The sequence below is a fragment of the Mesitornis unicolor genome, unplaced genomic scaffold (assembly GCF_000695765.1).
Source record: "Mesitornis unicolor isolate BGI_N332 unplaced genomic scaffold, ASM69576v1 scaffold21378, whole genome shotgun sequence".
Classification (NCBI taxonomy): Eukaryota; Metazoa; Chordata; class Aves; order Mesitornithiformes; family Mesitornithidae; genus Mesitornis; species Mesitornis unicolor.
Genome location: NW_010200075.1, coordinates 16,995 through 29,325, shown reverse-complemented (window position 1 = coordinate 29,325; position 12,331 = coordinate 16,995). Strand labels below are relative to the sequence as shown.

Genomic DNA, 12,331 nt, shown 5'->3' with positions numbered 1-12,331 from the left:
GCTGAATGCCTGACCAAGACCTGAGTCACTGACAGGTTTCATCTTAAGGATCTCATCTTGCAGCTCGATGCCTCTCTCACTGCACTAAGTGGTGAAACAGACTTCAGCAAGAACCGAGAATGTCTGAACCTGTTCATAGTTACAAATGTTTTTCCCCTTAAACTTGAAAGACCTGCCTGGTGACTCTCTGGTATTGAAATCCCACCCTGGCACTGGAACGCTGGCGAAACTGGTGTGTTGATTTTGGCACTTGCATAAATCACCTCCTTGGAATGTTTTCCAGTTCATGTGCTTTTGTTAATGAGTCTCTGCCACCTGCAGGGATCTGGTAACATGTCCTTCCTGGCTCTGAGCTATATTGTGGCTGAGAATTATTACTGCAGTAGGTAAAACTGCAGGGTTTTTTTGGCAGTAACTCTGCTTTTTACATTATTTTTTTTAAACAAGTTTGGGCCACTTTCTTTTTTCTGGTTTTGTCTTCTGTTGACCCATCCCTTCCCTCGTTGTTTTAAAAGTATGTGTGTGTGAGTCTCAAAGGAAAAAGAGGCACTGAGGAAAAATGCAGGAAAACTTGTCTTGAGTCAGAGGGCAGAGAAGCTCCCTTGCCATGCTCTTCCCATACTGTTCACCAGTGGTGCAGGGAGTGTTGAAGTGAGTTTGCAGAAGATTTTCCTAGCCAATTTAACATTAGTAATAACTGGATAATAGCTAATAATAGTGAATTGGGCACTTTCTTCCACCTCTAAATGTACTCTGTGCTTACACTTAAAGAATTAATATCTTTTTTCTGGGGCCAAGGAAAATTTTGACTTTATTTACTTTGAATCCCAACAAAATTTTGGTTATGACACCCAGGGAAAGTTTTTACAACAAAATAGGAACTATGGTTAAATTCCCAGTATATCTGAGTTATGTAAGCCTATTAAGAGTTCTTGATGCCAACAGCTGTATTGAGAGTTGAATAAAAGAGATATGTTGCTGGACTTTAGTCATATGCTAAAGAATAATCATTGTACTATTTGCTTTAATGTTTTGGGGTTTTTTGCGTAGCTCATACCTGTGTGAAAGATGCTAACTGGTAAAGGAGTTGATTCATAGCTTTTGAGCAGTTAACAGATGCTGACATCAAAAGGTGTTATTCAACTAACATAACTTGAAGATCTTCCAAGTTTTAATTTGTGTTACGGCTTTAGAGCACTAACAGTGTGAGGATGCGCCATCATAATTAGTGAAATTTGGGCTGTGGTGGTGAATGACTGTAACTGGCAGCTAGGCTCAATAGAGGGAGCAAATGGGAGCTCTGGGACGGATCTAAATGGGAGGAGAGGGATGAATCTGCACACTTTTCTTGGGTTTGCCTCCAGAAAGCTGCAAGGGTGTCATCAGCAAGAAAAATCAAATGGAAACCATCAGGTAGGGCGCAGAGAAGCGCCGTAAAAGTGGGGTGATCAAAATTATGCAGCTGATGGAGGTGTCAAAACAACAGTCTGTCTGCAGGAGAGGAGTCATCGGAAACAGCAGGGAAGTGATGTGATAAGATTTACAGTTCTGGAGGACTATTTAAGATGGACTGGCAGTTGGGTATGTGGATGTCAATACAAGCAGAAGGCTGAAGTGGTGAGCACCGGTCACGATCAGAGCATAGAGGGGTATTTTAGCAGCCAAGCTGACATCCTCTCTATGTATGCCCAAGTCTTACTGCTTCTCCAGAGCAGGGAAGCTGTTGGAAAGATGAGCCTCAGACTGAGATAGTAGAAAAGAGAAAAAAATCCTCTGTAAGGGTAGAGTTTTGTGTGGAACCCAGAGAAGTCCTAGTGCTGCTCATCCGCTGAAGCAAGTCCACCTAAATGCAAATAAGTTTTGTTCATACTTTACAGTACTGTAAAATGGGTGTTCTCAAAATCATCACTTCATAGTAATGATCATTTTCTGCCTGACCGATGTGTGGCATTTATTTTTGTGGTTGTGTTTTTGTTTTTTTACCAGGGCTGATTGTTCTTTGGAGATGGTGGAATGAGGCAAATGAATTCAAGTTGCTAGAATGAAATAATTCTCAGAAGTATGACTTAGAAATGCACAACTCACTCATTTGAGGCCTTTTCCTGATGCCTAGCTCACTACAGAAGAACGTGAGGGCTTCTTTAAGCCTCCAGTCTTTGGAGCAGTTACTCATGTGCCTAGAAATAGGCACATGCTTGGCCCTGTTAATTGAAGTCTGTGCTCAAAACGATCTGTGTGCTTCACTGTTATATGGGCTCGTGGTCTCAGCTGTGTACTTGGTGCCTCTGCAGTGGTTTGACAAAGTCTGTTAGCATGTGATGAGACTTTGGAAAGCATGGCTCTTTGTCAGTCAGTGACTCACAGCCAAGCCAGCAACATTCTGATGCTGTATTACTTCATGGTGGCCACAGCGATGCTTTCCTGTCAGCATGCCATTTAGTATGTGCACTGTGCCTCAGTGGTACCACTTCGTGTTTAGGTTTTCAAATGTCAGACCTGATGTCTTTCTGTATTGCTGGATAGATGCTGTCTTTTTTTTCAAAATGACAAAGATTTTAGTTGGGTTTTTTTTAAACTGTCAACTTATCTGTTTTTCTCTGTGATATCTCACCTGATGCTGCTTGTTAGATGCTGCCTGCATTTTCTAAAAACAGTTTCATTAAAAAAAAAAAGTATCTGTCTGTTTTCTCCTGTCCTCCCCTATTAAAAAAAAAAAAGGTCTTCACTACCTCTGAATGAAACAAAACCTTTGAACAAGTGACTATTGCCTGATAGAACAAAGTTAAAATAACGAAGTTAAAGTAACTTAGAAGTTCTAATCCTCTTTGGCAGTAGAAGAATGTATATTCTGTCTCCATTTGTTGGCATGCTCTTGTCCAGTGTGGATAAAGAAAAAGAAATTGAACGTCTCTTGTATTTTCTTAATTGTTAGCCGCTTGGAAAATTATCGGTCAGGTAAATTGATAACCCTGTAAGTATTACTCAGTCCACAGTTCTACTGTTACCTTTCATTAAACTGCTTTAAATGCATGATGACTTGGGCTGGCCGGTTCCACTGCTGCATTTTTCCATTGTTAAAAGTACAGAAGTTTTGGTCTCATCAGGGCTGCATGGCTTTATGTGGTTTGTTTGGCTAAACTGTTTGGATCCCCATGCTCCAAGGTGGAGTAACGCAAACTTCATTCATGGAAAAGTGAACACTTTGTGCACAGTTAGGGCATCACTTGCCACGTCATCAACATTCACTAATTGTATCTCCTGCTTTTCACAGCTCCTCATGTTAGATACACCAATTAGACACTTAGTGTGTGTGTGTGTATATATATATATTTTTTTTTTCTGTATGGCACTGAATTTTGTGAATGTGTTAAGGCACATTATGTAAGATTCTATACACTCTTTAAAGTGAACAGCAGGATTATTGCACTAAGAAATGTTTGCTTGTGATTTGAGTGCTAGTTTCTAAGGGCTTTGATTCATGAGCTAAGATGGCTGACAAGGTTGGTGCTCCTAGCATACAAACAGGACTGGGAAAGTTTGTGAAACAGCTGCATTTTAGAGCACAGTGATATAAGGGAAACCATCTCAGATTTTGTTTTGTCAAGAGAAATCTGTGCTGTAAGTTTGCACTGTAAATAGCTTGTGGATCAGAAGGCTTGAGCAGCTGATCACTGCTTTCTTCCATTAAAATGTATTTATGATACAAAGGAAGGTGACTGAGGCATAGATGCTCTGTTTGATTGTTTTAATTTTCTAAATGACAGTTGCAACCTTTTAAAATGCCTTTTTCCTTGGTAAATAGCGTAGGTTAAATCAACATGATTTTTACTTTGACTAGTGGAAAAGCTTTTGTTGTATTTTTCTGTAGTATCAAACTTGGGTTTGGACTGAATTTTGAATTTTGCAAAGACAGAAATGACAGTTAACTAGAACACATAAATAATTTCAGCTCAGTTTTGGGGACTCCTGACCAAGTGTAGTGATATATTGGCTGTATTGTGACAGAAGAACCCTGTTAGATGTGTGTGACTATAGAAGTCCTCTAATTTTTGAACTAATATCTTTCAGTAGGTTTGCTGTCTATAGTTAGGTTCTAAGTCTGCTTAACTGGGAAGCTTCAAAAGATGTTGGAAGATTTTGCCTCTAATATTTGGAGTAAGGGAAGAAACATTTTTTTTTTGTTCTCATGGTGACTTCTGGAATTGGCAAACAAACTCAGTGGTTTTTAAAGCCCTGTATGATAAGCAAACAAAGGTAAGTTTCCTTTGTGAACAGGAACAAAGAGTTACTTGAAGCAGCTTTCAAGTTGCTAAACCTAATAATCTTGGTGTTTATAGGATAGTAATTGCCATCTGGAACAAAAAGGTGGAATGTGGATTTTTTTAAATCAAATGTAGAAGGTTTATTTTTCTGAAAACATGTACTTCTGATGCAAAATACAGATATTTTAAAGGTAAAACTGAAAAATCCCATCTTCTGCACCCCAAAATTAGCATGGGAATGCAGATGCTTATGTTTGGATAAACTGGTAGAAACCGAGGTTATTAGATTAAATTGGCCAGTCCATATGGCAATAGTCTTGAAATTAGATGTTTATTGTAAAACAGGAGATTAAAGATGTTACTCAGAAAGTCCTCTGCTTTTGTGAGCTCATTACTCTTTGCAGACTCAGTAAATGTTGGGAGTTGATTGGTGTATTTAGCATTTTGCTTTGCCTAACACCCAATTGCACTTGCTTGTTTCTAAGTTACCGTGAGCAAAGAAGGAATTAACATCTAAAACAAAGAGCTAGAAAAAGTTGAAAGTTGAAGTTAGTATCTCTTGTGAGGATTGTCTACAGAATGACATTCTGTAGGGAAGAACCCGACCTATTTGTAAAGATCTACATTATTTGCAGATAGAGTTGTTCAAGAAACTACTGCAGCAGACTCGCTTCAGGTCAGGCTTCTTTTAAGCTGACACTTGTTTGCAGTCTGTCCCTCTGGGTGAAGTGTCTGGCGGGCATCGTAACCGGAATGCGCTGTGACATATTACATGACCCGTACTGCATGCCTTTGTTTACACTGTGGTGCTGCAACAAAACCAGACTTTTTCTTCTTCTTCTTCTTCTTTTTCTCTAATATAGATCGGGGGGTGCTGCAGTCTTAACGTCTTTTCTGTACGTGACAACAGATTATCTCGAATTCCCTCAGAAATTTCGCAAGCCGCTGAACTTCATGTCCTGGACGTTGCTGGAAACAGGTAAGAGATTTTTGTGTTGTCACGTTCTTTTCTGGATTTACTTGATTCTTTCTAACAACAAAAGATACTACATCTAAGAATGAATTAATAAAAAATCAGTTACAACTTTTATGTTAGTGTTACTGTTGAAATTGTCATTTTCCCCCTTGGCCCAAAGTAGCATAAGTCATGTATTGTCATGAGTATGTTTTCTGGATTGCTTTGACCCTGAGGAAAAGATAGAATTTAAAAAAGACTCTGGATTTGTGTATTTCTGAATTAAAACTAAGAATCTAGGTGACTTGGTGGAGCTTCAGCTGAAACTACCAGTCTTAATGTCAAGTAACACTATTATTGAGTGTCTTATCTTAGAGGTACAGTGCAAGCAACAAATACTGCTGCTTTGACCTTGGAGCTTCTCAGGAATCTTAGTTGATATGCTTCAAATGTAAAATGCAAAAAGAAGTGGATTGAAGCATAGACCAGGAAATTAGTTCAGTTGCTTAGTGGGAAACTAAATGACAGGGCGGATGGGGAGGAAAGGAGAAAAAGCAAATGACATCTCATCTATGCAATATAGTTGTCTTGTGGGCACTTATATATTTCTGTGCTGGCAATTGTGTATATATGAGGCTCCAGAGCAGAAGCAGTTGTCTGCCTTCCAGAGCACTTTACTGCAGTAGAAAAAGCTTAGCATTGTTTTATCTGTTATTCAGAGCTACAGAGAATTATGGTATAAAGTTAAGCTCCAGGTTCTTTTTGAAAGAATGGAGTAGTTGGAGTTGATAACTACTGCAGTGCCTTCTATTAGAGGCATTAATCTCAGTCCTGTTTATTCCAACTTAGTGATTTACCCCTGAGTTGGCTTCATGGCCAAGAGATTGCCCTGACTTTCTTTTCTTTTTCGACCTAGGCTGACGTATCTTCCCCTCTCACTGACTACCTTAAAGTTGAAGGCTTTGTGGTTGTCTGATAACCAGTCCCAACCTCTGCTGACGTTTCAGACTGACACAGACCCTGAAACAGGAGAAAAGATTTTGACATGTGTATTACTTCCTCAAATGCCTTCTGAGCCTGGTTGCCAAGGTAAGTGCCTAGAGTCAGTTTTTCATTATGTATGGAAGTATTTCTTCTTTGTTTACTGTGTTGTCTGTTTGATAAAGGTTTGTAAAACATGCATAAGCTTTAATGAGCAAAGTAGCAAAGTTCTAGGTGAATTTTCGCTTTTAAACTTTTTTTTTGTAATCATGCTAGTTTTCAGAAGACTTGAAAAACATGGCTGTTAGTGTTACTGAGAACACCACCAGCTACAATGAATAGCATATAGGCCTGGAAGAAGACGAATTAATTGCATCATTATTCTGAGGTTTGCCAGTGGGTCGAGTAGTGGTGTCCATATTTGTGTACATTAATTATACATCTTAAATACATGTATATGTAGTGAAAATTGTTGACTTTCCAACTACAGTCTCTTTACCAGAAAAATAATTGCATAGCTAGTAATAAGTAGTAGACATTTTACTTTCTAGCAAGCTAATTTTCTTTCAAGCAGAGGTGCTGTACAGTAACTTTATTATATTCTTCAACAAGTGTAGAATTACACTATAAGTTGCTTTTATGTTTTGTGCTGAAACTTGCCTCTGGGTCAGGTGGAACCATAATCTCTGTTTCATTGTTGGCTGGGTTGCTGCTCCAGTGACTTCTGGATGTTTTTTGTCCTCAAGCTTTCATAGCGATATGTGAGCATTCAAGGGGATTCATCAGAACTAATATTTAAACTTTTGCTGTAATCACTGGAGAGTAATTTATCCCATCCAAGAATAGACTTTTAAAAGAAACCATGTGAATTCTTATCCACTGAGACCAAAGGGGCCTGAGGAGAAAAGCTCAGCTGTAGATAGCTGTATTTGGGTACCCAAACTTGCCTAGTTTAATTCCACTCTTTCAATACTGTGCAGCTGGAGCAAACAAACCATTAAAGCAGTAGAAGTGTAGAAATGGCTCTGTTTTGTGTCAGCTTCTGGATTTTAAGAGTACAAATTGCATTACGTATTAAAATTAGTAAACAAACTAACTTTTAGATTTGGGGAAGTTTAAGCTAGCTCAAGAAATGTAGCTGAAGCAGGCTGACTTTCTCTAAAGGCCTCACTACTAGAAAATAGATTTCCTCCTCTCCAAATGAATCTCTTGGCATCAGGGGTAGAAGGTTTGGAATTAAGGTTGTTGGATGTGTATGCCTAGCAACACTAAAAGGATAAGGTCAGTAAAAGAAATGATTCTGTGTTAGGGAATGCCATTTATGGAACTGGCTAATGTCAGATGGCAGCTATGAGCTGGAAGAGAAGCAGGTATAGTGGCAAGTATATTAAATTACGTAATCAGTACTCTGAAACTGCCACAGACCTGAAACAGAAATTTCTCATTTATTCAAAAACTATTGTATGTACTCGATAACAGAAAATCAATGCAAGTTCTGTTTTCTATCAAAAAAAAGAGTAATAGTTGTAAATCCTGGATGAGTGATTGGTTGTAAATTGCAGTTATGAACAATTTAGCAGGTTGATGTTTTGGACTTTCCGTGAATCTTTAGATACATTTTCTGTTCTAACAGATAACTTACCACGCTGTGGTGCACTGGAGAGTCTGGTAAATGAAATGTCAGATGAAACATGGAATGAGCGGGCAGTGAATAGAGTCAGTGCAATTCGCTTCTTAGAAGATGAAAAAGATGAAGAGGATAATGAAATGGTATGTTTTCCAAGACTTTGGATATCTGCAGACACTGCGACTTTAATGCAAAAGTGTAAAAAGTATCTGAGCTCTCTTGCTGTAGATTTTTCAGCTGTGACTGCATGTTTTTTGCATATGTTTGTAGCAGAAACTGTTTATGTTGACTGCCAAAACTTTTCATATTGCCTTAAAATGCCTTTTTGATTTTTTTTCTGCTTCGAATATAACTTTCATGTTCTGATGCAGGACAGTCTTTGTTTTCCTTTTTTTCCCCAGTGTCTGCTCAGGATGTTTTCTTTCTAGAAACAAGATAGGATCTTTCTCTGCATCTGTGAAGCTTTACTGCCTGAAAGTATATAGTCTAATTTAGGATTCCAGCACTCTGGCATGTGTCTCCCTTAAGGTCGTCATTGTTTGTCTCTCTAATTTCTATTTCCATGCTCTTTCTTTCTCTATTTCTGTTTTTTTTTTTTTTGCTCCACCATTTGCATTGAAATAACCATAGTGTCCATAAACAGCAAGAATGTTGCTCATTAGTTCCCCACTTTAACAAAGGATTTGGGAACGTCTGTCACTGTACTTATGAGACCTCTCCATTAAGTTGGGCTCTGCATGTCCTGAAGATCAAAATGCAATGTGATCTTTAGCTTTACTAACTTTCACTAACAATTAAAACTCTTTGTAAAGACTCTGACTGCTTCAGTTGGATTTTCAGCATGCTTTTCTGATGCTCTAAAAACTTGCTGGTGGTCCTCATTAGAGCTCAGCTTTAGGTACTTCAGGGCATTGTCTGGAATGTAGCACACTAGAAACATGGTCTTACTTTAAAAAGTGTCTATAAAAATTCTTAGTTAATAGGGAAATTAACATTTTCTTACATTTTCAATTACAGTGGTTACATAATCCAAAGCAGCAGAAATTACATGTCTCTGACAAGTGTGATTTGTAGACTGACTGATCAGAGAGTTCAGAAGGATGCCTCTTAACAACAGTGCCAGCCCAGGAATGTCCATACGATAACGAGGGCTCAGGTGTTAATGATAACTGCTTTCAGTCATGGTATTACAGCCTGACTTGAGGCAAGAACCTTTTTTAGGGGAAAAAGTTGTTTATGATCCTACTGGGGAGGAGGAAGTGAGGATTTCCAAAGCAGTCTTGACCAATGCACCCATTAGTTCTGCTGTAATCTGCACAGTTTACATGTATACCACTGAGAAGTCACTGCATGTATAGATGTATTATACTGATACATATGTGTGCAACTATTCTTGGTGTTCTGTTGGTCTCTAATCTGGATGCTAAGTGGAGTTCTTGTAAATTTTGTTTTCCTTGTAAAGGCTTCAGCACAATGATGTTAGACATTCTTATGTCTAAGATGGGAGAGAAACACTCCCTCTTCTTCCTTTCAAGATATTTGTTCTCAGTTGACAAGAGAACCAAACTGTGGTGGGGCTGGAAGGCACACAGAGCTCCACACAAACATGCATTTGACACTGTAAAGAAATCTTGTGGGATTCTTTCAAAACCAGCTGAATGTTTTTTGTTTGAAATATGATCTTAAAATCACTTGGATGGTTTTTAAGGAAAAAAATAATCCCAGCTATATTTATGAAAGAATCTTCACTTTATAACTTGTAATTGTACTTCACTTGAGTGGCTCTCAGATTAGTGGGTCAAGAGAGGAAAAAATTTGCTCCTAGACAGTTCTTAAAACCTCTTTCACTGTCTTCATAAACAAGCAGCTATGAAAATAGCGTTCAACTTAGAGCATCACACTTTGAAAGGGAAAAGGGGGAAAAAAGAAAAAAAAATCGATACCTAATATTTGGTATGTGAATGCTAAAGCCTTGAAAGTGTGTATTGTTTTTAAAAGAGACGAAGGCAAAACCACTTATTGCGCTGTTTATTTTTAGAGAACACTTCTAAGGCGAGCCACTCCACACCCTGGAGAATTAAAGAACATGAAAAAGACAGTGGAGAATTTACGGAATGATATGAATGCTGCTAAAGGACTGGATTCAAACAAAAACGAGGTCAATAATGCCATTGACAGAGTGACCACTTCTGTGTAGAATTTCATCTCCAGGTTTTACCTCCTGTGTCTTCCCCTGCTGTTGAAATGTTCCTGTCGTCTTCTGGGAGCTCACTGAGCCCCTTTTTGTTTTTAACCAGAACCTGATTCATCGTCTCCATATATGTGAAAAGTGCTGCCCACTGGAAGAAAGTGCCTTATTTCATCCAGGCAGTGAACCAGTTATTTCCAAATCAATATTATAATTTTAATAGTTCTAGGCTTTTTTAAGTATAATACACTACTGTATGCAGAATAAAATATTTTTGTCTTAAACACAGGGGAAATAATGCTTTTCTTTTCCAGAGTGCTGGGATATCTTTTTCCCAGTGGCTGGATGTGCTAGTGAGAAATATAGTTTTGTGGAAAATTGATACACTTTTTTATTCTTTTGGCAGCTCAGATGGTGTAAATTTTAATTTTTTTGTATAGGACTTTCGTAACAAAATTATGTATTTCATTTTTAAGAGAAAATTTATCTTGAGTGGTACATATTTTAGTATTTGTGGAAGAGAACAAGTCTCATGGACAACTGTATTCATTCATTTGTACCACCCATTGTGCCTTATTGTGTCTTGTATGTCATATTAGTCTTAAATATACCAATTCTTGAGGAAAGTGAGTAGATTTAAACTTGGTCTCCTGTTTTAGATATGTTTTTCTTTTCAGATAGTAATTTGTTGGGAGTTTTACAGCAGAGAACTTATGTTTATATCATGGGATTTTAGGTTGTGAAGCACAAAATACTAGTTTTGTTGTAAACAGAATTAAGATTAAAATGGCCAAACTGCTATTGTTTATTCCATAATGCACTCACACTTTAACTTAGTTGTAATGATACATCTTGTTTTGTATGTCATGTTGCATTGCAGTCACTAGAAATTCATGCTTCTGTTGGGTTTTTTTTTTAAATGTGCCATCTGTAAAATAACTTGAAAAACAGCATGATATACTTTCAGAAGCACAGTATGAGACTAGTTTTATGTATTACACAAGAAAGCATGATTCTTTAAAGTGCTTTGGTGGTTTTATATAAATATATAAAACCATAATAAAAAAATCTTTGAAAGCTTCAGTAGGTTTATTGTATCATTAAAATAGCAATTAAAATATGTATGAATCAAGACTGGAATTTACTATCACTGTTACTGTGTTGCACTTCCAGTGATCCAATGCTGATTTCAAGGTCTTATTAAATCTGTGGGTTCTTGTTTGTTTATAAAGGTAAGTATTGACTGAGTTGAATTCAGTAAATAACAACTTTGCAAAAGGCAGAGAAAGATGGATTTTGGTGTCTCTGGGTTCTGTATGTGCCGTGAACTAACAAAGCTTCTGACTTGTTCAGGGGCTTGAGCAGTCTGAGTTCAGAGCAAAGGTTTGACATATGTAGTGTGTATTACTAATGCAATGAACACAAATTTCTCAAAATGAAAGACCTGACACTTCATGCATGGCTAACCATATGCCTTCTTCTGCTGAACATTTCTTCCAGTAAGAGTGGATGGTATGAGCATTTCTGGGAGAAGATGGGAAAGGAGGAGATCAGGGAAGTCATAATTACTTTTGTGTTAAAATTAATGGCTGCGATATTTAATAATTTTTGTAGTTTAACTTTTTGATTTAAAGCTTTTACAAAAGGCACTGCTATCCAATGTTGAACAAGTCAGTATTACAAGCCATCTGCAAAGATTCAAATCTAATGTGACAAAATGCATTAATTTTTATGATTTCTTTTCATCTTGAAGGTTCTTCATTTAAGCTTCAAGGCATGGTCTCTTTGCAGGAGCTGCTGCAGGTTGATAAGTGTTAGGTTAGTTCATGAGTAGTGCAGTTTCAATCTTCCCAAGGCAGAGTTCTGCCAGTTCTTGGTAAGCTGCTATAAAAAGAAACAGGCAAAAAAAAACCCGCACAAAAATAACCAACAATAAAACAAAAACCAGAAAGAAAATCAGGTTTTGGTACAGTTGACTCCAACCTTGGGCAGAGTTTTTATTTTGAATTTCTTACTGGGATTGACACAACAAAAGTTTAAAAATGTAGGAAACTCTATAGTCAGAGTTCAAGTAAACCTTGGCAAACCCGTTTGAGATGAAAATGACTTCCTAAAAAAGACAAACTGAAGCAAAACATAGCAAGACTGTGTGCTCTGTAATGACAATTTTTCATTTGGAGGCTGTGGTTCATTTTGCTTTTAGCATCTACTCCAGATATAAACAGGAGAGCTCCATCAGCAAGGTGAAATGAATGTGTAAAGCCTGGATTTGGGCCTTGCCTAATGTGCCATCAGATGACAATAATTAACTGCACCTT

General features: G+C 37.7%; 1 protein-coding gene across 1 annotated transcript in view; it reads left to right on the top strand.

Moving 5' to 3' along the window:
• LRRC1 (leucine rich repeat containing 1) overlaps positions 1–10,035 on the top strand; it is a gene marked incomplete at its 5' end in the record, with an annotated part of 39,426 nt that extends 29,391 nt beyond the window's left edge. Inside the window, 4 exons of the mRNA XM_010189636.1 lie at positions 5,126–5,241; positions 6,134–6,306; positions 7,832–7,968; positions 9,864–10,035. Coding sequence (XP_010187938.1) covers positions 5,126–5,241; positions 6,134–6,306; positions 7,832–7,968; positions 9,864–10,022 — 585 coding nt within the window. The remainder of the gene's footprint in view (positions 1–5,125; positions 5,242–6,133; positions 6,307–7,831; positions 7,969–9,863) is intronic.
• Between the last annotated feature and the right edge of the window lie 2,296 nt (positions 10,036–12,331).